The sequence below is a fragment of the Dipodomys ordii genome, unplaced genomic scaffold (genome assembly GCF_000151885.1).
Source record: "Dipodomys ordii isolate 6190 unplaced genomic scaffold, Dord_2.0 Scaffold1, whole genome shotgun sequence".
Lineage (NCBI taxonomy): Eukaryota > Metazoa > Chordata > Mammalia > Rodentia > Heteromyidae > Dipodomys > Dipodomys ordii.
The window spans coordinates 2072424-2097920 of record NW_012267217.1 but is presented as its reverse complement, the minus strand read 5'-3'; the positions used below and the strand labels follow the sequence as shown (position 1 = coordinate 2097920).

Here is a 25497-nt window from a genome sequence, read left to right as displayed (position 1 = left end):
AGCTCAGGTGCATACCCAGGCAGAAAAATGAGAATCCATTTTAAAAATAACCAGTGGAAAAAAACAGGTCTGGAAGCATGGTTCAAGTTATAGAGTGTCAGCCCAGCATGTGTGAAGATCTGAGTTCAACATCTAGCATAAAGCTTCCTCCTCACCCACCAAAGGCACTGTTGAAAGAATGGAAAGGTGAGCCACAGATTGGAAGAAATTATATCTTAATTCTACCCAGGATAGATGTGTATCTAAAACATACCAAAACATCAGTTTTTAAATTGATGAAAAGATTACAGATATCTCACTGAAGGAGATAGGAATATAATAAATAAGCATACGAAAAGATACTCAACATCATATGTCATTATCGAATTGCAAATTAAAATAAAAATGAGATATTTCTACATGCCTAGTAGAATGGCTAAAATCCAAAACACTGACCACAAACTGTGAGAAAGATGTGGAGCAATATGATTATACTCTAACCTGTGAGTGCATAATAATTGTAAGATTTATTGAGTGCTACAGTATGCCAGGTGCAGTTCTAATGTCTTAAGGCATTAACTCATTAAATTGTTATAACAACCCTATGAGTCAGTTCTATTATTATCTCCTGTCTTATACAGGAGGAACGTGAAGCACAGAGAAGTTACATAATGTGTGCAAGGTCACCAGCTAGCCATTAGTGGAACCAAGATTTAAACTCAGGTGATATGAAATTGGAACTTTCTCCTAAGTACTGTGCTGATTTCTCCTTCTAGAAGAGACAAATATTTTCAACTATCTTTAAGTACATTCTCTATTTCACCTGTTAGATCTCATAGATACTTTGGACAAATACAGAAGAATATAGCTTTATTTATATCTTTTCTTTTTTTTTTGTCAGTTGGGGCTTGGGTGCTGTCCCTGCACTCTTCAACTCAAGGTGAGCACTCTACCACTTGAGTCACAGACCCACTTCCTATTTATTTCTTTTTGAGGAGGGCTTTATGTAGCACTATTAGTTTAGTGATTTAAAGATCCAAAGAGACTTTATGAATAGACCTAACTGGAAAATCTGGGAGTACTATTTTACTTTAGGCACAGCTGGGACCAGAGATTCACATTTCAGTCTTTGGATGTTCTCTTTCTTCATTTTACAGATATATTTTCTTCTTAGAATAAGCCAGACAGTCTTCTGTGGTAATATCCCAGTAATTTAGCAACTCCAATAGGATAGTTATTTATATTTTTATTAAAAGTCATATTTTTTAATCCAAACTCAAATATCGACTTATGTTTTTGCTCTTAACTCTTTAACTTAAAAATGGCCTCTGTGGTACTAGAAGTTGCACAAATGTTTGTAGTTGAGGCTTCTTCTTAATATTCAGCCATGCTTAACACAGGGTGTAAAAGACCTTATCTAAACTATCCAAATCTTTCACACATTGGTGCTCAATAAAACTCATAGATACATACTTCCTGGTTTAGTAATCTTAATACTTTATCCCATGTGTTCCAATCGTTCATTTTCAGGTCCTGACTTTGAGAAGAAGAGAAAAGAAGACTCCTCAAGGTTTAAAAAGTGAAATAAGTGTGTGTAGGCTGGGTGAGGATTTGATGAAAGTTATCCTCAGATGGATTTCTCTTTTTTACAGCTCTGGCCTTTGTACTTCTCCCAGTTCCTTGCTGACAATTTAGTGAAAGTCATAGTCTACTTTTCATGTTCTCTTGTGAGTCTGTAAGGGAACCCTGACTTTCAAGAGTCCTTGGCTCTCCTCCAGCCATCCGGTGTTACAGGTTTTCCCAAGGTTTATAAGTATTCTCAGAAAGAGGAGATGTGGCCTTTTAGAGTAAGTAAATGATTTTGTGCAAAGATTCAAGGCATATGAAGTCCAGAACTTTCTCCTATTTCATATTCATTTTTCTCATTTATATAGTATCTGGCAGTGAAGATGGCCCTTATAAATGGCCCACGTTCAGTTGGGCTAGAGGTGGATCGATACCTGGGATCCAGCACAATAGCAGTACACAGTCTAGCAATCCTTCCTTCCTTCCTTCCTTCCTTTTTTCCCTCTCTCTCTTTGCTTCTTTCTTTCTTTTTTCTTTCTTTCCTTCCTTCCTTCCTTCCTTCCTTCTTTCTTTCTTTCTTTCTTTCTTTCTTTCTTTCTTTCTTTCTTTCTTTCTTTCTTTCTTTCTTTCTTTCTTTCTTTCCTTCTTTCATCTTTATCCTGAGATTTATTCTGAGAAATACACATACTATGAGATCATGGGCCTAATTTAGGCATTTTAAGCTTCATAGTCACTGATGGCTCTCTTGCTTGACCCTACCTCTATAACTGAACAATAGGATTTTTAAAATTAAGTTTTTATTGTGAAAAGACTGTACAAAGGGATTATAGTTACACAGCAAGGTAATAAGTACATTTCTTATTCAGCATTGTTGCCTCCTTTGTTTTTCCCCTACAATCCCTTCCTTCCCACCTCAACTACACTCCTCCCTAACCCCCCACCTAACTTGTAAAGTTTGTTTTTGGACATAGCATCTTGTACACTCATTGTTGCAATGGGTTCACCTGTATCCCTATTTAAACAATTTGTTTTTTCCCTTCCCTTCCACAAATTATACCAACATCAAATACAGCGAAAACAGGCATTATACTGTGGGGGAGGGATATACAAAGCAACAAAAAATCACATGGTACCTTATAAATACATTACTGTACAGAGGGGTTACAGTTACATGAGTAAGGCAATGAGTACATTTCCTGTCTAGCATTGTTGCCCCCTCCTTTGTTTTTCCCCTACCATCCCTTCCTTCTCCACCTCTACAACTATTCCTCCACCAATCACCGAAGTTGTAAAGTTCATTTCCAGCATACTGTCTTGTACATCTCATTGTTACAATGGGTCAACCTGTATCCTTATTTAAGCATTTTGTTTTTTCCCTTCCCCTCCCCAAATTAGAGAAATGTATATACAAGATGCAGGGCACCAGAATCAAGTACAGTGAAAATAAGGGTTATACCGTGAGGGATAACCAAAACAAAAAAACAAAACAAAAAAATCACATAGTACATTATAAATAGGTTAAAAACAATGGCAGGGAAGAAATAACCATTTGTGTCCCTATCATGGGGTTCATTTCACTTAACGTCATCTTAGATGGTCATAAGTACATAGCTTTTGACCTTTTCTGCTTGTCTTAAACTTATACATGGGACCTATGTTTCTTTGGGCCTGGCTTACTTCACTTAATATAATTTTTTCCAAGTTGAAAGATAGGATTTTCTTGCTGTCTCTTCTGAGTTTCCGCTCACGCTCAGCTCTTCTGTCCAAAAGCCAGCTAATGTGCCCTGTATTCTGCAGAAGAGCCTGCCGCTTCTGGGTGTTCTCAAGACCTCTACAAGATGAAAGTGCATTGACTGTCTTTCAGACATTTTTTTTTGGTTGGTTGTGGGGCCTGAATTCTGGGCTTGGGTGCTGTCCCTCAGCTCTTCAGCTCAAGGCTCTACCTCTTGAGCCACGGTGCCACTTCTGGCTTTTTCTGCTTATGTGGTGCTGAGGAATCAAACCCAGGGCCTCATGCATGCAAGGCAAGCATTCTACCACTGAGCCACCTTCCCAGCCCCTATTTCAGACATTTAAACAAAGTCTTTCTCAGCCTAATTGAGAAAAGTTTTCTTTGTTTGAGGAGATATTCTCTCAAGAATAAGATAATAAGTACATCAGTAAAAAGAAAAGTCCTGAATTTTTGCATTAAACTTGGAAGTTGATTTTTTTTGGTATCTTCCCTCTGTCTTCTTAGTTATATAATCTGTGTTGCTTTGAGTAGGCCATTAGTTCCTTATCTGTGCCTTCTTTTCTGGATCAAACAGAAATGCAATTGATATCTTCTTCCTTCTGGGTCACTCTTGATCCGTCCCTATTCACTAGAGACTTCTGTAAGGCTCTTGATGACCTGTGTCTGTGGTTATCAATTGCTTCCAATATAGCCCAGATCACTGTCAGGGTGCATCTTAATTTTCTTAAATTTAATTTAATTTAATTTAATGACTATTGGCTATCATATGGAAATTCAAGAGCATATGATATTAAGAATCTAACCATACTAATATTTTTTAAATTAAGAACAATATTTCATGGTCAAAGGTCAGAAAAAGATGCATATACAAGAATCATTAGCACAACATTTGCATTCTAAATAAACTGGAAAAGTCAAATTGATTATGGTACATGACCATTAAACCTTTGGTTCAGAATAAAATTTTAAAGTGTTTCTAAAGTGAATTATTCTAACTTTATAAAGTCATCTGAAATTTGTATTTACATAAACTAATTACTTAAGTGCAGTGAAAGGCATTAAGCTAAGAATGTCAACAGATGTATGTATGTATGTATGTATGTATGTATGTACGTATGTTTATCATTGGTGGGGCTTGAACTCTGGGCCTGGACAAAGTCCCTCAGCTCTTCAGCTCAAAGCTAGAGTGTTACTTCCAGTTTTCTGGTGGTATATTGGAGATAAGAGTCTCATGGACTTTCCTGCCTGGACTATTTTTTTCCTTTTTTTTAATTTTTATTTTTTGTGAACATACTATGTACAGAGGCAAGATAATGAGTACATTTCTTATCAAGCATTGCAGCCTCCTCCTTTGTTTACCCTTCACATCCCTTCCCAGCCTCCCCGCCACCCCACACATACCAAAGTTGTAAAGTTCATTTTTTACATGACAACTTGTACTTCTCAAAGTCTGCCTGGTCTATTTTTGAGCTGTAATTCTTAGATCTCAGCCTCCTGAGTAGCTAGGATTACAGGAATGAGCCACCAGTACCCAGCTAAAAGTTTTATTTTTTAATAATGGGTGTAATTTTTTTCAGAAGTACTAAGATTTGAACTCAGGGTGTTTCATTCGCTGGGTTGAAGCTCTATCACTTAAACCATTCCTCTAGCCCTGGTTTCTTGGTTATAGGGTCTCACTTTATCCTAAGCTGGACAGGATCACCAGCTTCCTGTTTATGCTTCCCACCACAGCTAAGATGATTGGTACATACACCATGCCCAGACTTTTCTTTGAGATTGTCTCGTTAACTTTTTGACCAAGGCTGACCTGGAACTGAGATCCTCCCAATCTTAGCCTCCTCCATAGCTAAGACTATAGGCATGGACCACTAACAGCTGGGTGTTTTAATTTTTTCCTTAACATTTTTCTTGTAATGTTTAAATTTGTACAGCCAATAGGAATTAAAATAAAAGTGTAAGAGGAAATATCCCTAATAAACATTACTTTACAAATAATTGTGAATATTGCAGAAGAAATAAAAATGAAAATTGGGGAAAGTAATTTGACAAGTAGGTCAGTGTAGAATGTGATGGCACAGATGTAAAGAGTATTGGAAGCTGGTCTCAAGGGGATCTGAGCATTAGTGGGGCGTAGAGACTGGAAAGCATCAGGTTCAAACTGTTCCTTTCAGACAGTACAGCTCTAAAAGGAGGGATGAAAATGATTTATAATTGTGTTAATAACAAAGTAAGTATTCAATACCTATTATAATAAGAAAATTGAATCTTAGAGAAACTATGACTCTTCTTTCCTCCCTTCTTTCCTTCTTTCTTCTTTCTTTTTTCTTCACTGAAGATCCATTCAGAAGGAAAGAATCACACAATTCTAGTTCTCTTACACATTTCAGTAGAGCACAGCTAATAATGCAGCTCGTGTATGAGTATGGACTCAGACAAGCCTGGATTCAAATCTCTGTGCTCCCTCTTATGGTCTCTGTGTGACTATGGACATACATTCTCTCTATATGTAATACTTAATATTATATGAATATTATACCAATTTACAATAACTTATGTACACTATTATATATTATACATAGTACAATGTACATATACATACTACATATTTTATATGTTATACATAGTATATTTTATAACTTATACATAGTATGTATTTTATATGTAATTAAGTAATTGCACAAAGGCCTTTAATTGCACAAGTCAGGGTTTGAGTCAATGTCACCTCTTCCATTGTTCTCTCATGCTTTCCCCATGTGAGGACACTCTTTAGCTGCTCTAGCTTCAGCATTCTTATTTATCTTGTGAGCTATATATGAGTATTATTGATCTAATTATTAGAAAGACAATAACAATTTCTTCCGAGAACTCTTATGAAGACTACAGGGATATTATGTGTAGATGCACAATACCTGGCACAAAATTACCTTGATAACAGTTGACATAATTGTTGAGGTTTTTTTTGTCCTAATAGGATTTAGTTTCTTGAAGGTGGTAAAGGACAAGTATTAGTGCTATTTTATTCATAGAAATATTCTGTATTTTAGTATGCAAAAGCAACTTCATGTTACTAGTTGAACAACTCCCTCAACACATATTTGTTAATCCACACTTGGTAGGGTACTAGGATAAAAGGATAGAAGAAGGAATGAGAGATAGATAACTAATTCATTCTTCTGCCCTTTGTAGAGAAAAAGAAGAAAGAATTGGTTATCTTCTGAAAAATAAGTGGAGAGAAACATTTGTGTCAAATAGCTATTACAAGGCAAGGTAATGAGTGTTTGTGAAACAGGATCAGATGACTGCTGTGGAGGGAGCACTCTCTACAGACCAATAACACTTTTATATATTTTATTGAATTTGCTCTTCATTGCTTTATCTTGCTTGAAGTAGGCTTCAAGACTCTGTGGGAATTTGCTATACAAGCAAAGCCCTCTAACATGTCATTCAGAAAAGGCAAAGATACAGTCTTCTCCAAGTGTGCTACAGGATGCTGCCACTGGCAGATGTCCCATGGAAAGAATTCTGCTGCCAAGTGTATTTGAGAAATAAGTAGCGCTTTATCTATGGCAATGCATAGTGATTTCAAGTCTCTCATCTTCTTTTTTATACCTTGGCACATATTAGTATGAGATTGCATGACATTTCCATTGCATGCAATGTGCTTTGATCATGTAACCCAGCCCTCCATTCTTTCTCTTGTCTCCCTCTTTCTTCCTCTTTTTTGCTTTTTCTCCCCCTCCTAAGTAATTCCCCCCTGTGTTCATGATCCCCCTGACTCCCACAAATGAGAGAAAACATGCTCTACGTGTCTTTGTGGGATTGGCTTATTGAACATAGCATGATGATCTTCAGTTCTATCCAGTTTTCAGCAAACTATATAATTTCATTCTCCATAGTCACTGAGTGAGACTGCGTGGTGCAAAGAAACTACATTTTCTTTGTCTATCCATCCACTGATGGGCACCTAGGCTGATTCCATATCTTGATGGTGAATGGTACTGTGACAAAACACAGTTTGAAAATATCTGTATATCTCTATAATAAGCTGACTTTGATTCTTTCAGCATTCATCCAGAAGGGGTATGTGGATCATACAGAGTTTCAGCTCATTTTTTATGAGTCAACTCCATACTGATTTCTATTGTGTCTATACTGATTTTAATTTTCATTTTCTACCAGCAGTGAATATATTTTCTAGGCAAACATTTGTACACTTTTTCCTAGTGCTCTTTTTAAGAGAGAGAGGGACATGGAGGAATAGTGCTGTCTGTAATATATTGGGAGATATTTATAACAAAATTGGCTCACATCTGACTGATAGAAATGATAGTAGAGAAGTTATGAAGTGTTTTAGAGTGCAGAACCAAGGGACAGAAAGTCTGTGGAAGACTATGCCTTTTAGAAAAGATGCTGACCTTCTGAAAATGTAGTTTAAGCCTTTGTAAAACTTCAGGATGATAGTGCTATTGTCATCTGTAGAGACAATATAGAGACATTACAATAAGTAGAAATAATACATTTAGCATTAGATTATTAATTAAAATTTTCTTTAGTCATTTTCTCATTTTTCCCCAATATTTTAAAATTTGGTGTTACAGAAATACCTCTAGATGAATAAGCCTTCTAAAATCACTGAAAAAATATTTTAAGCCACTTTCCAATATTGAAGTGAATGAATGTTTTCCAGGGACAGTCTGTTCATGCCTTGAATTTTCTTAACTGTTTTAATGAATTTTTTCCCCTCATGTCTGGTTCCTTATTGTGATCTGATGAATATCTATCCAGTGGAGTGAAACTGAAGTGATTCTGATAGTTACATATTTAACTTTAATACTGTGTTTGAAATGGTTATAGAAGATGATTACATAGTAAAAAGAAACATTTCTGGGATGGCCCTCCCCATCATAATCTCTCCTCTTTTCCAGTTGAGATTTTTATTTATTTTCTAATGATTATCAACTCAGAATTTCCAAGGGCAAGTAGATACTCTGCTTGATGATGTGCATAGCAAAACTTTAGACACTAGTTCAAACACAGTACCCTTCAAAGGAAAATAGAAAAGGCAGAATAGGGTGAAATGGGGTTCAACAGCATGCTGGACCCTAAAGTCAGCCTGGGATCTTCTGATCAATTTGCCTGCACTGCGAGTACAGACAGTGAGAGACAGCCAGGGACAGAAACGGCCAGGAATCTATTTTCCTTTTCTTTCTACCACCTACCCAGATTGTTCAATGTACATTTCTTATTTCCCTATACTACAGTAACAAAAAAAATTAACTCAGGCTTACTTTTTAATTAAATGTACTCCTACTTAGGAAGATGTATGTTAATCTGAGGCCAAATCTGCCACCCTCAGCTTTACAAGATGCTGGCCCCAGCAGAGCCTGTAAAGCTCTCGATAAGAGAGGCAGGGAGCAAGGTGCAGGTCCCTCAGCGATAACCTTCTGACTCCAACATTATAGGTCTTTCTGCTGGAATTGAGTTCTACATCTTACTCGATGGGTTATTGTCACAGATGAGTAATGAACGCACCCTGCCTGCGTCCCGGGGTGCAGGAGGCGGTGGTGGGTCAGGCCATGAGAAGACCCAGCTGCAGGCTCCAGGCAGGCAGATAAAAGAAAGCCCGTTAAAGGCACAGGGACACTGGTGACTGCTCCAGACCAGCCGCAGGGAGCAGCCAGGGGCCAGGCGGCTGGCTGGGGCACAGAGAGTGTGCATTAATCACAATGTTCCCTGGGCTAATGGGTAGTGCAAGGGAAGCAGGCTGCCCAGCAGAACAAAGGCAGAGTGTGATGAAGAGGGCACCAGTTGGGTTTACAGGGTAGGTTTTCAAAGAGTGAAATAAAACCAATGAGAATTACTAAGAATGATAACTGGTAGGCAGAAGGCATAGACGAGGTGGCACAGTTAGGGTACTCTGCTTCTTCCTTCTTTCCTTTAGTAAAAGATGCCTGGATTTGCTTTAGCTGGTTTTCTGATTTCCTCGTAGTCTCTTGAGTACCCAGCTCAAGATGCAGGATATTATTTCTAACACCAAATGCTACAGACGTGATAGAAGTTCTTGTACATTTCTGGCTATGATATTTAAAACAATGTTTTTGGTAACTCCAAGATTTGCATGTAGCATAATAAACTATGGTTTTAAAAGTCTTGTCTGCAGTACATTTAAATCGTAATTAAGTTTGTTTACTAAACAGAATGTAGTTTTAAAAGGAAGAAAAGGAAGAAAGAAATCTGACCAGTGTATCTGCAGTGAATTCTGATCCTCCAATTGATTATTTCTGCCTGGGAAGGGGAGAGAGAGAGAGACAGAGAGACAGAGACAGAGAGAGACAGAGAGAGAGACACACACACACAGACACAGAAAAAGAGACAGAGACAGAGACAGTGGCACAGGGAGAGACAGAGACATGAGACAGAAAGAGAGATCAAGAGAAGAGAAGAGAAGTAGGAGGGAGAAGGCAAACGAGAAAAGGGAAAAAAATGTGTCCAACCAAGCTAAGTTTTAGCAAAAGATCAAGAGCAAAACTTGACACTCTATGACCTTTATCTCAGTTTAAGATACCTTAAGTTTTTACAAATAGTGATAAAGTGGGAAATCAGTTGACATGAAAATATTTTATAGTAATTTTATCACTTCAAAGTATAAGAAACACTGTTTTACATGTAATCCTTTGAAAAGTTTATGATATCTTGCCTAATAAAAACTTTAATATTTATTTAAAAATTTATAATCAGAATTTCTGGAAGAGAAAGGGGTGAGGAGAGTGAAAGTAAGCAGGAAAGAGAGAAACTAGTTTACCTGGCCAACACGCAAGGACAGTTTCTTCTCTGCCAAAGTAAACTCAGCTCCCCAGAGTGCCAGGCCTGAGTGCCTCAGGGTGATGAGCCTCTGTGTGGCCCATCATGTGCACTGGAGTAGGGACTTCATCCTGCATTTCTTTGTCCTGATTAAATTACAGTAGAGAAATCTATGTTTTCATCTGTGATTAATTCCCTTTTTGTTGTTGTTGTTGTTGTTAAACTGGTTTCTTTACAGTGCTGACTCAGAAGACAGCAAGTTAGAGTCAAAGTTGTCAGCAGACCTAAGCATCTAATTCTACTCTACGAGTTGTTTGAACTTTGGCCAGTGCTTTTATTTGCAGGTAGAGGGACCCTTTTCTCATCTGTAAAATACAGACTTGGCATTGGAATTTTACTTATTCTTAATTCACAACCCTCAAATGCAATTATATTTAATGTCTCTATTTGATTATGACTAAGAGATAGAGAAATCTAAAGGGAAAAAATCTATCATGAAATAAAATATAATATCTAATTCAATAATACTAGTTATTCTGAATTTATATGTACAGTTTAAGAGATAAGGTACTTGAATGCCTTAAATACACAAAATTCTTGGCTTTTAGATAATGACATTGAACACTCCAGCAACTGCAAAATGAACACATTAACCACCATAGATTATGGTCTCTAATTTGCAGGACTGTTTTCTTATGATTTTTTATTCTTGAAGCTCACTTTCTGATGGCAGCCAGATCTTCACTTATCCTTGTAATACAGTGAGCTGGGACCAAAGCCACCCACTTCTGTCACTACTGTGGCATATACGCCAGTGTGGGCACCATGCAGAGAACTAGCCAGCTTTTGTGGGGTAGCAGGGTCCACCCAACTCCTGGCTTTCATTTAGATGAATACTTTTGGTTTTCATGGTCCTGGCAATAGAGGAAGTGAATCATAGAGCCCGGAGCCAATTCTCTTTTTCAAAGGGTTAGCTGCTGCCATCTAGGAAGTTCTGCTTTGAGACAGGAAAGAGGTGATTGGGGAATGCATCATGACATAGAAAATCAACTCTGTGGGTTAACCTTTCGCCCCCAGTAGTTCCCTGGTAGGCTCAGAACAGATGAGAATTAGTGACTGTTTTTCTGAATGTGAGATTCTAATGGGTAGGGTTGTCATAATGTAATTTTTGCTACACTCAGTTTTTAGACCTTACAGATGATTCGATTGCCTTAAGAAATGCACAACATGAATAATTTCTAGAAGAAAAATGAGGCAAAATAAGGGAGCAAAATTAAAAAATAAAGATATATATAATCTTTAAGGGTTAATTTAGCTTAAAGATATTAATTATGGATGAGAAGCAGAAAAATATTTTTAAACTCCAGAACATGACATCTAATGTGTGTGTGTGTTTCCATTTTAAAATTTGCTCCCGTGATGTTCCTTTTAATCCCATAGAAACAGAAAGAAGCAAACTTTATAATGTAGTGAAGACTCTTAAGGCAGATTCTATAATGGAAGCCGACTTCATCACGTATGAAGACCGACTGAACAGTTTTAAGCCTGAAAAGCAAGAGTGATTATCAATTTCCTTGCTATGTAAATGTCATATTGGCAAAAAAAATCTTCTGGGATGAAAATAATTCCAATACTTGCTTTTTTGATATGACATTCTCTTTTGAGAGTTTGCTGGGGCCTGTGCTATTACAGACTGTAATGTACTTAAAGGCCGCTAAAAAGAAACAAACTTCTTGTTCGAATTTAAAACCCAAGGATCCATTTCTGCCTAGCAGTCTTGTAGCTGCAGCATTCCCTGAAGTGTATCCCATCTGCTTTGGGGAGCTCTCATTGCAATATGCAGTGATTGCAGGATAAGCACACCATTTTCCTGTCAATACTTTCCTATTAGCCTCCTGGATCCATACATCATCATCTTGCTGGCCTGCAGTTTGCTTATCTTTGTCTCCGAGGCTGCCTTTGATTTATCTAACACCCAAGCTAATGAGGCATGGAGCCGACGGTGGCTCCAAGGATAATGCACTCCTGTATAAAAATGCTTAAGGAAGGATCAAGTGATAATCCATTCTAGACTAAAAGGCCTAGCCCTTCAACAAATGTTGTATTTCTTAATCGCCAAACTAAGACTATAATAGCTTTCCCTTAAGCTACTGACATCAGTAAAACCATACCCACTAACTACGTGCAATCTACCAAAAGAACTCAAAATTGGATTTTAATTTGTGCTTCCAAAAAGAAAAATAACAACAACCCAAAACATAGCTTCTATCTTAGCAACAGTTATCACCATTATTTGACAGCATTCTTATGCAAAAATAAGTTAGCTTTAATATTTAATTTACAGTAATAGTTTTATATTCCCTCGCTGGGACCTATGTTTTTCTAAAGACAAAAATAACAGAAGCTACATTGTTACTGAGGCATGGATAAATCAAGCCAGCTATTTCAATAATGGAGGTAATTACAAAGTGTACATATCTGAAATGTACTGAGTGGTTAGGGGTTGTTTAATTAACATAAAAATTTCAATATCATCAGTAAATGTGATGGTATCACAAAAGCATTGTTAAAATATATTTCAAAATACTAATAATTTTTCCTGTTTAAGTTATACACATTCTAGCCACAGAAACACTTTTCACAGATACAAATTATTTAACAGATCACTGCAACTCTATAGCACAGAACAACAAAAGCAAATTATTTAATTTGGTCAATGTAAATAATTCCCCTGGAGATATAGTCATCCAATATATTTTGTAGAAATAATATCCAAAGAGGAAATCTATATCTACCTACATACATAAATAATTCCCATGTGTCTGGGAATCTGTTGATCGTTTCTTTGTAAAGAAACTTGTCCATGGAACAGAAGTTTTATTTATTATTTGTTTGTTTTTATGCCACTACTGGGACTTGAACTCATGACCTGGGCATTGTTCCTGAGCTTTTTTGCTCAAGGCTGGCACTCTATCACTTTACCACTTTAACCACTTTTGGCTTTTGGTGGTTAATTGTAGATAAGAGTCTCATAGGCTTTTCTGCCTGGGCTGGCTTTGAATCACCAACATCAGATCTCAGCCTTCTGAATAGCTAAGATTACAGGTTTGTGTTCCTAGTGGTGCCCAACTGGTACAGAAGTTTTGAAGAAATATTTTGCATTTCTCTCTCCCTCCCCCCCCCCAGCACTCTATAAGAGCCATACCTCCAGTTCCATTTTGCTTTTTTCTATTAATCATTTGTAATAAGAAGTAGGATTAAGATGATTTTGTATGAATCATTTGCCAAAACTTCCATCAAAACTATTCATTTAAAAGCTAATATGGAAGGAAATACAGGATGGGGGATGAAAATGAAGAAAGAAGAAAAGGAAAAGGGCAAAGATGAAGAGATGTGAAGGGAGAGAGAAAGCCAGTCTGCAACTAAATTGTGACAAAAGTCCCAAGAGAAGGAAAGCTTACTCAGTATCCTGGTGCAACAAGAAAATCCTTCATCTATCGCTTCTCTCTGTCCCTGAGGACCTGACCAAGGTAATAAGTCCCTTTATTGGTCACTAACCAGTGTTATTAAGAACCAGGGTAGAATTTAATGATGTGACATTATTAGGAATTGTTATTGAGATGTAAATGATCTTTAGTTGGTTTATTTAAGTCACATAAAGAACCTAGTTTAGAATGAAAATTACTTATTGATTATTAGAGCAATTAACAGAATAAATTTTAGTGCTGGTATTAACATTTTCCAAAGGTCCAAAACTGTTGCTGCTTAAACTCAGCAGAACACTTAATTGGTCTGGGACTCAAAGATTATCTCCTTTGGAAGATTTACCCTTAAAGGACTTTAGAAAAAGAAGAAGAAACTAATTGCCAAAATCATTCTAAAATATTTGAAGTTCCTTTATTTTGGCTTTCAGTAGGGGGTAGAAAACAGGCTAGAATTAGATAGAGCTGAATAGCTTAATTATATAAATGAAGGAATGTAATATTCTATCTTTGGTCTCTATCTTTGGTCTCTTATTTGACTTCTAAAGTCAAATAAGGTAGAATCTGCACTGTAGATTTCCTTTCCTCATGTTAGTATCTATTAGACAGCAAAATCTTTTTGTCATTCATAGGGCTGACTTTCCTTGAAATTCTTATATCAGGAATCTTCATTTCAAAGACAGTATGAATTTCTAGGGGAAAAAAAAGGTCCTCCTTAGAACACGTCATCTTTTCTATTACTTTCAGGAAATGTTAGAAAATGATTTGCACATTGGTATTTACAAGTGTCAAATAAAGTTAGATAGAAGCATAAGTCAGCAACCAAATCCTCAACATTTTCTTAAATTACTGCTATAGCAAAGTGACAACAGAAAGTTATTCTCTCTGTGCTCTCTCTTCCTGTTTTCCAAAACCTCCCAAGGTTCTGGGGAAAAATTTTCTGTTGCATTTTAGCTTCTGGTGGCTTACAGAAATCCTTGGCCTTCTTTAGCTTATAGATGCATCATTCGAATCTCTGTCTTCACATTGCCTTCTCCCTATATCTCTGACAATAGTAGAGAATATATAGCAAAGAAAAATCACTTATCTCATGGTCAAAGAGCAAAAGAGGGAGACAAAAAACTCTAGAATCTCTAGATCCTCTTCAGTGGCACATCTCTGATGACCTAAGGAGACACCTCACCAACTCCCTCCCACTCTCTTTTTTTGTAAGCTTGAACTCTGGGCCTGGGCACACTCTTTTTTTGGTCAAGGCTAGTGGTGTACCATTTGAGCCACTACTTTGGGCTTTTTGTCTTATTAAATGGAGATAAGAGTCTTACGGACTTTCCTTCCTAACCTGGCTTCAAAGCACAATGCTCAGCTCTCAGCCTCCTGAGTAGCTAGGATTATAGGCTTCTGAAAGGTTTCACCATCTCACAATAAGTGCTTTAGAATCACTAGTGGGTGTATGAATGTCATTTAGTGTTATTAATATTCTGAGGACTACGTCTGCTATGTGAGGCTTTGAAGGATGCTTAATATCCAAGGTATAGAACTGAGATTAATCTATGTGTTGTGTTCTTAAATTGCTTGCTTATAAAATTACCAATTCAATGTTATGCTTGTTGAAGAGTGAAAAACATCATAAAACGAGTTTAATGCTATCTTTAAGTGTGAAGGTGAGAATGAGTTTTCAAACTTATACTATTTCTTGGCGGCGAATATAGCTAAGTGGTAGAGCACTTGTAATCCCTAAAATTTCATGAAAACAAAAAAAAATTAAAAATACTATTCTCTGTTCCTTCTTTTCTTTTTCTTTTTCTCATGGCCTTGTCATTTGCTATGCTGGTGCTCTACCACGTGAACCATACCACCAGCCTTGTTTTCTGACAGTTATTTTGGAAATGGAGTCTAGTGAATATTTCTTCCTAGTATGGCCTCAAACTTCCATCCTCCAGATCTCAGCCTCTTAAGTAGCTAGGATTACAGACATGAGCCACTGGGCCCAGCTGTTTTTATCAAGCAATTGGTATTGTACTTTTAGAGGTTATTATTTTTGAAAAATGAGTATTTTAAAATAATAAGACTGACAGATAGCTCAGTGGTAAAGTACTTGCCTAACAAATACAAGGCCCTAGGTTCAGTCCCCAGCACTGTAAAAGTCCAAACATTGTATTTCTATTATTTATAATACTTTTTTTTGCCTGTTTGGGTGGTTAGTAAGCTTGTGTGATATGTGTGTATTGGAGGGAATTGGATATTTTATCCTCTTCACCATTTCAAGAACTTCTTTCTATATTAAGGATATTAACCATTTCTCTGCCATACCTGTTGCTTATTATTTATTCTGATAATCCATTTCTTTTTTATTTTGTATGTAGTTCAACTAAATTATCACTTTCATAAATTTAATTTTATTGTCAAGGTGATGTACAGAGAGGTTACAGTTACATATATAAGGTAGTATTTCTTGTTGAGCTTCTTACCTCCTCCCTCAATTTTCTCCCACTTCCCTCTCCCCTTAAATGATCACTTTTTATCTTACCTTTCCTTCTTCATTTTAATTCTTATGTAGCCAGACATATCACTTAATTTCTTTGTGATTTCTCTTTTTGAGATCATGTTTTAAATGTCATACCACAATTCACAATTCTGTAAGAACTTTCCTGGAATTTTTGTTAAAAAATTTTTTTTATCATCATCACTCACGTTCCTCATAATTACTATTATTTTACACTTCAACAGTTAATTCATGTAATTATTTTGCCCAAAGTCTTTGTCCTCACTAAGCACCCAGGATTCTAGAAGCACTGCCTTCCTTAAGTCAAGCACTAACTATGATATACCAGGCTAGAGAGAGGGGCTCCTTGCCAGAGCTGTTTGTTAAATCTTACTTGAAATCTCTGGCTCCGTAGCATGCATTATGTAATGTGAGCTTTCAAACTGTCTCAGTTTCTCTATTACTGAACTGTAGAGTATCGCAGTTGCTTCCAGTCTTTCAGAAGTTCTTTTCCATCATGTGACTGCTCTGTGTGCCAGTCAGTAGCTAGCTGTGCCAGAGTATCTGTTTTAGAAAAAGGACAGACAACAGGAGGTCAGTAATCCCTCTACATCTGTTTGTTAACCTGTACAGTGGAGATTAGTATATTTATCCTAGAGTTGGCATGAAGGATAAATGAATTGACTCATATAAAATTTCTGCTATTAGATTATCATTGGTCATATTAATGTGTTTAATATTTCTTCAGGTCTGATAGATACAAGTTTTGACTTTGGGGAATTTTCACTCTCCAATAAGTTGGGGAATCTTTTTGCATTTTAAGTATCTCTACTAACTCTATTAATATTGGTGGGTTAATATAAATGATGTGGTGCACTGTTATTTGAAAGTATGGATGCCTTTCAAATACCTCAAGAAAGAATGGCACAATAAAAATTATTTTATTTATTTATTTATCTAGCTATTTATTTGGCTATGGAAGTGTAATGCAGGGAATGAGGGATTTCTTTTCATTCTTTAAGCTAGGGGAAATGCCATGAAAAGTATGTGCTCTTCTCTGGTCCTTGCAGACCAGATTCCTTTGTAAGTAGTTTGTTTTCTTTTAGTTGTGGGGCTGGAACTCAGTTCTTTTAATGTACTCTTCTGGGTCCAGCTACTGAGTATTAACACCTAATAATTGTTGGACCCAAAAAGTGAAACATTATTAAGAAAGAACCTAGGAATTTTAAAACATTATAAGGAATACTTGGGAATAATTGTATATATCCTATTTTTTCAGTGTTTAGGGGTTTGTTTTTATTTTGCCAGTCCTGGGGCTTGAACTCAGGTCCTGGGCACTGTCCTTGAGCTTCTTTTGCTCAAGGCTAGCACTCTACCACTTGAGCCACAGCACCATATCCAGCCTTTTCTATTTAAGTGATATTGAGGAATCAAACCTAGGGCTTCATGCATGCTGGGCAAGCACTCTATCACTAACCACATTCCCAGCCCTGTTTAGTGTTTAATAGCAATATTCTTTGTATTATGTTGCAAATCTATGCTTTAAGGCAGATGATATTATAATTTCTGCCCCATTCATTTTTATTTTTAAACAATTGCTTTGTAAGATTGGACCAGGCTACTTAATCATCTTCTAAAGATTATTAACAAAATAGGCAGACCTAGTGGAGAACATAAATGACTTAATTCACTGAAACATCCACACATTTTAAATTTTAATGGAAATGTCATCATTTTGAGTCATCAAAAGCAAACATAAGCTCTGTTCTCTGAGCCAATCCAAGCATATAGGGTCAATAGCAGACAATTGAGCAACTGTCATCCTCCTGTAACTACATCCATCAGAAAAAAAGTTGTAATTACACACTTCCATTGCACTTATTTAGTGTTCTAAAACTGTAGTGATTATAAATGGTCATTGTCAGATGTGGCCATAGTTTAGGTTTAGTTGTTTCTTTTATCTACCAATAGTTTCATTGTCTTTCCCAATAAAAATAGACCTAGATCATACTGGTATCTTCCAAAATTTACTCACTGATCTAGGGAAAACTTAATTTTGTTATTCTCTCTCTTCCTTCCTCTTGCATTGTTAATACTTGATCTTCTAGCCCCTAAAATCATTTGTGTTTTGTGATATTTCTATTTTTCAGTCTTCATAATATCCTGTATTAGATTAAAAAAACGGTTCCATGTTAATCAGAAGCATTATTAATTAAAAAAAAACACATGCTTATCAATTAGCCTGTAGGTCTGTCCTCCTGCCAGGATAGGGAAGACTCCCTGGATGGAACCAAGCGGATGCTGGGCTTGCTCTTAGCCAAAAGGCCAAGCAGAAAGTCAGCCAGTTGGCTGGAGCTTAGCAGTCAGTCAAATGATTGCAGTGTTGGATGAACAGTGGTGGACGAGGTGGCACTGCGGATCTCTGAGGCGGCAGAAGGCAGGATAAGGGCTCCAAAATCCAAACTGAAGAGAAGGTCACAGAAAATGGAAGTAAGCTGTAGCACAACCAACAGAAATAACAAAAGAACTTCAAAATGACTCTCCCAAACTATGTAACTGGTGTTATACACACAACATTTATGAATTAAAAATTCTCCTCTGATGTTTTTGTAGCATTAGGGCTGAAAGATCAATTATTTGGGCCATCTTGACTGGTGGCTGCTCCTCCAACCACGACTCCAGTTCTGTGCAGGCTCCTCCCCTTTGTCTCCTATAGGTCAGGGAAAGCTGAATCCACCTTTGAGTGGCACATCCTGAGAAGCCAATGAGCACTTGGTAGTTCACTAACTGTCCCGGGTCAGCCTGTAGGCATGTGGCCAAGGTGGACCAATCAAACTAAAGGGGATGGACTTAATACTGGAAAAAGTCTCCTTCACTCTGCAGCAGAAAGAGACTGAAAGAAGGTACCTGGGTCTCAGTTGCTCTTGTCAGTTCTTATAACCAGGAAGAAAGGCAGCCCATGCTTATGGGCAAAGCTGACAAGTTCAGGGTACGGAAAAATTCCAGACTGGAGCTGCAGTCCTGATGGCTTGTGGTTACCACACCAGAGGTTTCCTATTAGGTGAGCTTAACAGACCTGTTAGCCTGTTGGAGTTAAAATTTGTGAAGAATACTAATTTCTATATCAGCTTATAAAGAGTGACTTGTTACTGAAGGCAATTCCTTTTTACACAACGTTTTAATTTATTGCATGTATGATGCAATACCATGTCTTTGAAAAGCTGCCTGAATGACCCTTCTGTCTGGTGAAGAACACTAAATATCTAAACATTCCCTGGTAACTGAGTTTACTTCACCAGACAGATAATTTAAAACCTATTTAAATTAGCTTGCTTTTTCATTTTTCTCAGCCATAAAGTTATTCATGTTTCTCTCACAAAGACGCACATATAAAAATAACCAAATGGTACAGTAAGCTAAAAAAATCAGAAATAAACATGATCGTGTCGTATAGTTATACATTTTATTGAGTTGTTAGAAAGCCACATTCAATGCTTAACTTAAAAAAAAATCTCATTTATATCATGCCCTGGACAGAGTAACAGAACTTTAGTTTAGAACTGATAAGACCCTGAAAATCTAAAAAGAAAATTCTTCAACGATTCTAATTAGTTCTCTCTTTTCAATCAAATTCTAACATGTTGATTTAAGAAAAAAACTGAGATCAAGCCAGCTACAGTGCTCATGCATGTAATTGGTTGCTACTCAGGAGGCTGAGATTGAGAGGACTGTGGTTCCAGGCCACCTTGGGAAAAAAGTATGTGAGACCCCCAGCTCAACCAATAAAAATGGTAATGCATATGTTCTAGCTATGCAGGAAGTATAAATGGGAATATTGTTTCCCAGGCCAGTCCAAGCGAAAATAAAGACCCTAGTCAAAAAAATAATGGTGGTTTAAGCCTGTCATTCTAGCTACGAAGGAGGCTGAAATCTGAGGGATTGCTGTTCAGTCTTGGAAGGAGCTCCAAATGCAACACTAAATAATCAGCAAACATTTGAGCTGAAGCATGGCTCAAGGGATAGAGCACCAGCTGAGCAAGCAAGGCAAGCAGTTGCAAGGTCCTAAGTTTAAACCCCATCACTGTCAAAATAAATAGATACAAGTAAATTGGGTGTCACTGAATCACACCTCTTAATCCACCACTTAATCACACCTCTTAATGATTTTTGTATATTTTCCAAGTCATGATATTATATGATGTTGAGTTGTATTTTCTAGAGAGAGAGTTTGCCATCTTTTTCAGTAAGCATCTTTAAAATGGAATATATAAAAACCTGTGTTTCATCAGAGATATAATACTACAAGATGGGTACATGGGTTTGGTCATATTTAAGCTTCTCTAGTTCCTAGCATATTTTCATAGTAAGATACAGAAAACTGTGTAGAAATTCAGTGAAAAAAATAAAATTTCAATAGAATCTATATGAGAATTTTTATTTCCTAAATTGTAAGGGATTAAAAAAACATTTGGTCTTTTAATGACTCTTCTTCATTAACTTGATTGTGGGCAACATGATATTCCTGTTTCCTACCTGCACAGTGGCATATAAAATGTCAATTAATTATTTATATCTCCTATCATTAGCAGATTAACACAGCAGGCATGTGCAATAAACAAATATCTTTAACTTTTTCTCTCTTTGCTTCTGACTGTCTGGAAGCAGATTCACTTTATTTTCCTCTGTTGTCTTGCATAGATAATACTTAAATACACTATCATACTAATAAATGTTAGCAAATACAGAATTTGGTCCATAAAACTAGAAGCAGCATCAGTGAACATATTAATTCTGAATGTTTTCATCTCTTTAGAAAATACTTACAAAATTTTTATAATAATCTTTCTAAGCCATTGAGAGACCTGATTTTTATGTAGAAAGCATGCATTTCAATATCACTTGTCTTCCATTTTCTTTTTTCTTTTTGTCTTCCATTTTCATGATGCCAGAAATTGAACCCAGGACCTTGTACATGGGTACTCCACCATGTAGCTCTGAAATGTGCAGTTTTACTCTAATGCTTATGACTTAATCAGTTCTAAATTTGAGAGGCCATTGGAAAATATTTACTTATTATTTAATTTAAAAACCATTGGATTTACAATATACCCTGATACAAGTACATGCCTTCTTCACTGGTATTGTTTTTTGGAAACAATTCACATGCTTTGTTTTGAAAACCCTTCAGCTGTAGATCCAGGTGAGATGTTCAGGCATCTGGCTTTGTAAATCACGTCCCTTATTCCTAGTTATAGCAGCAGCACAGTCTCATCTTCAAAGCCTGAGGCTGAACTTTGTGGAATGAGAGGCTGTGACTGATGTAACCAGGTCTGCCTCTCTGAGGGAAGAATTCCAGAGACTTCCAACCAAACTCTGAAAGCATGTAGTTTTTATGCTGCCACCAGCATCTTCAGAACTTGGCTTCCAGCTGGGTTCCTGTGTAAGATAAAAATCCTGGTGCAGAATCTCTCCTCTCAAGTTTCTGGCAGGTGTGTGCTAGATCCTGACTACTAAATACTTTGTAATTAGAATGCCTTGGGCAATCACTGTCATCCTACATCGGTAAGGGAGTAGGGAGGGCAATGTTAGCATGACTGTGTTCATTTCTTTAACATCCCATGCCTACAGACCCAGGCACAGTTGCCCGAAGGGCCTGTATTTGATGCATGAACTATAGAAAGACCTCAGAAATGAGTCTAATTATATCAGTATCTGAATGCTTTGTGGAAGCAAGATGCATTATTCATAACCAAGGCTGAAACCCTCTATAAGGAAAAACAGTCCAATGTAGGTACTGCCACTTTTTAAATAGCACTTGCCAATTTTTGTGTTTATTATCTGCCTTCCCAATACTGCAACACAGTTGCCAGAAGGTAAAGAATTTTTTAAAGAATATTTTTATCATCATTAAGTGGTTGTATAAAGGTGTTAGCATTCAACAAAGCAGTTTATGAAGACAACCTCTATTGATCAGTTTTTCTGTTTTGGTCAAAGAAGTGCCTTAAACAATGCCTGGCACAATCTGAAGGCCAAATAAATAAATAAATGAATATTAGCTTTTAATATCAACCAACAAATTAGATTAGTCATAGGAGAATAGTATGTGTTTAAACTTGTTTTATCCAATATAATCCAATATAATTATATAATATCCAATATAATATAATATCCAATATAATATCCAATATTATCCAATATAATTCCTAAACTGTATGCTAAACATATGATCAGATAATCATAATGTGATCAAGAAGTAGAGTAAGAAACATAATTCATTATCATATTTCCCAAGAAATGATTCCTTTAGTTTTATTGCATATATACTTTTTTTTATAAATACTTAATTTCTTTTAATTTTATTCTCTCTTTCCCCTCCCTTCCCCCTCTCTCTCTGTATTCGAGTTCTTGGGCTTGAACTCAGGGCCTGAAGACTGTACTGTTCCTAAGCTTTTTTTTTTTTTTTTCCCTCAAGGCTAGCGCTCTACCACTTGAGTTCCACTTTTGGCTTTTCGGTAGTTAATTAGAGATAAGAGTCACAGACTTTCCGGACTGGGCTGGCTACAAATTGCAGTCCTCAGATCTCAGCCTCCTGAGTAGCTAGGATTACAGGAATGAACCACCAGCACACAGATAATTTTTAATTTTTATTGACATCCAAAGGAGTTTCATTTTAACAATTCTGTTTATGTATACAATGCTTCTTGATTTTTTTTTTTTTGGGTCCGGTCATGGGGCCTGAACTCTGGGCCTGGGCACTGTCCCTCCTCTTCAGCTCAAGGCTAGCGCTCTACCACTTGAGCCACAGCGCCACTTCCAGCTTTTTTCTTTTTGCTTATGTGGTGCTGAGGAATCGAACCCAGGGCCTCATGCATGCAAGGCAAGTGCTCTACCACTGAGCCACCTTCCCAGCCTTGCTTCTTGATCTTAATCACCCCTCTGTCTTCTCCTTCCCAAGCCAGTCTCATCAATTTGCTTTGTTTCATTTCTCTCTTTCTCTCACACACATACTCACTCACACACACACACACACACACACATGCATTTTGACTGTATTTTTCCTCCTTCTTTTCCCCATTTATCTGTCCCATTCTTACTAGTACTTACATGCCAGAAAAGATAGATTTCAACTTTCTAATGTCCTTTTCTATTTAACGTGCGTATTAATTGATGAAAGGGATCTTCATCATGGTATCTCACTCATGCATATTACCATATTCCAGTCAAGTTGATCACATGTGTATATACATGTATATGTGCATATGATTATATTTATAATCTGTTATATGTATGTAAATCACTGCAAATAGAATTTTGGCTTATAACTTGGTTTTATTTCTATTTAAATAAAAGGGAATTTTTTTTATTATTGACACTAATAATATAAACCTCAAATGTCCAGACATTTCTGGAAGAAAAATTAGTACCATCAACATAATTTTGCATTAAATCTATTTCTGTCAATGTTTCACACTACTTGTTACGTAGGCAGTCAATTTTCTGAATAAAATAGATAAAAATTAAATATCCCTTATTTCTTGTATGATATTATAGTCCCATAACCATTAACAATATCTGTTCATTGTTTGACTTTACATTTCTCTTTTGAAGTCAACAACAACAAAAACTATACACACATACATACACACATTGTGTATACAGGCCATTTAATCACTTAGTTCTATCCCTTATTTCTCCTACACACTTAGAATATGATTAAAAATACACACAATCTTATGGGCTTGGGAGACATAACTTAAAATAATGGAGTAATCTAAAATTCCATCCAACCTGGTTATTTTCATTTAAAGAAACCAGAGGCCAAAGAAATGATGTACCAAAGGTTATGTAATTTTTCCTTCGTGGTAACGATGGGGCTGTAGTTTCTTCATTTTTTGGTGAAGGGTAATTTCCTTCGCTTTTCCTTTGATGGCCCACATTGGCATTTAGCTAAGGATATGAGGGCAGTTCAATTAATAATGGTTGGTTTACATTGGACTGAATTTTTAAAGCCTTTATATGTTATAGAGAATTAAAATAGTCAATCTGATAGCAGTATGAAAAACATTGTTAGAGAACATAAATGGAAATAGTTTTAAGTGTAGACAGTATATGATTGCAATGTGAATACATATATACATTGCTAAATAAAGTATTGTAGGATGGATATCAATCTATTTCTCTAGTTAATTAGTGATGGTAGGAGGAATTCAGAGTGAGAATGAGACTCAAGAGTGAATGGACTACAAGAAGTACAAAAGGCCACCATAGGACTCTCAAGCAAGACAGCAGAACTTTATAAAAGAAGACTTTAGTAACTGAAATGAAGTTGATGAAAATAGCCTTAGCAGTTGCTCCCAACCTACTGTATCAGTGAGTTTACATTTGCTCAAAAAAATCCATTCTCTAAGCTAGGCATTGCTGGCTCACGCTTGTAATCTTAGCGACTGAGGAAGCTGAGATCTGAGGTTCAAAGCCAGCCTGGGCAGGAAAGTCCATGAGACTCTTATCTCCAATTAACCACCAGAAAACTGGAAGTGACACTGTGGCTCAAGTGGCAGAGTGCTTGCCTTGAGCTGAAGAGCTGAGGGACAGCGCCCAGACCAAGAGTTCAAGACCCAGGACTGACCAAAAACAAACAAACAAAAATCTATTCTCTTCAATTTTCTTCTGGTTTGTTCCAGAAATGCTCTCTATTCATACAATTTTGTTTCTTTGGATTTTTTAAGGTATACTTGAAGCCCTAGCAATTATCTATTTATTTCCATTATATGGTGATATACATTGTTTTAAGTTTTATTAAGCAAAGAAGAATTTGGAGGTTGGTCTAGTGACAGTTGGATATAATTTAAAATAAAGGTGATGAAATTCTGTTTCTTTTAGCCTTATACATGAGCAAGTGCAGTTCAGTTGAAGTGCTTTATATGAAGAGGTTTTTCCTAGCTTCTGTGGCATCTGTCTGATGAAGACTTGATGACTGAAAGAAGAGAATAGCTCCCCAGTTCCCTCCAGTCCCCAAGGCCATCTCAACTTGCATTCAGGAGGTCAAGACTCATTGATGACCCATTGTGACTTGACACAGAAGACTGATGAGGAGCTAGGACACAGAGGGTCTAGGACACAAAATAGGACATTTCTCCTTACTTATAGAACCAGGGGGAAAATCACTTTATTTGCTTCTAATCTGACTGAGTACCATGCTAAGAACAGACTTACTACACAGAAACTGCTCAGAATTATTTTTCTAGTCATTTTGCTTTCTAATTTGAATGAAAGTTCAAAGATCAAATAGCAATTGCTTTGGAATATAATTGGACTGTTTGGTGGGGTGGAGGATTTGGAAGAATTTACTCATTTACCAAATGTTTTGCATCTATTTATTATGAAGAATAATTAAAGTGACATGAAAATGAATGAGATAATTTTTATAAACTATTTCAGAGAAGTGATAAATATAG

At 36.6% G+C, this 25497-nt stretch overlaps 1 protein-coding gene across 1 annotated transcript in view; it reads right to left on the bottom strand.

The window, feature by feature from the left end:
- Positions 1–8995, bottom strand: part of Rnf219 (ring finger protein 219) — a 162029-nt gene extending 153034 nt beyond the window's left edge. The window contains exons 1-2 of the mRNA XM_013008864.1: positions 8773–8995; positions 7693–7750 (exon numbers count right to left, since the gene is read on the bottom strand). Coding sequence (XP_012864318.1) covers positions 7693–7750; positions 8773–8995 — 281 coding nt within the window. The remainder of the gene's footprint in view (positions 1–7692; positions 7751–8772) is intronic.
- Positions 8996–25497: the final 16502 nt, after the last annotated feature.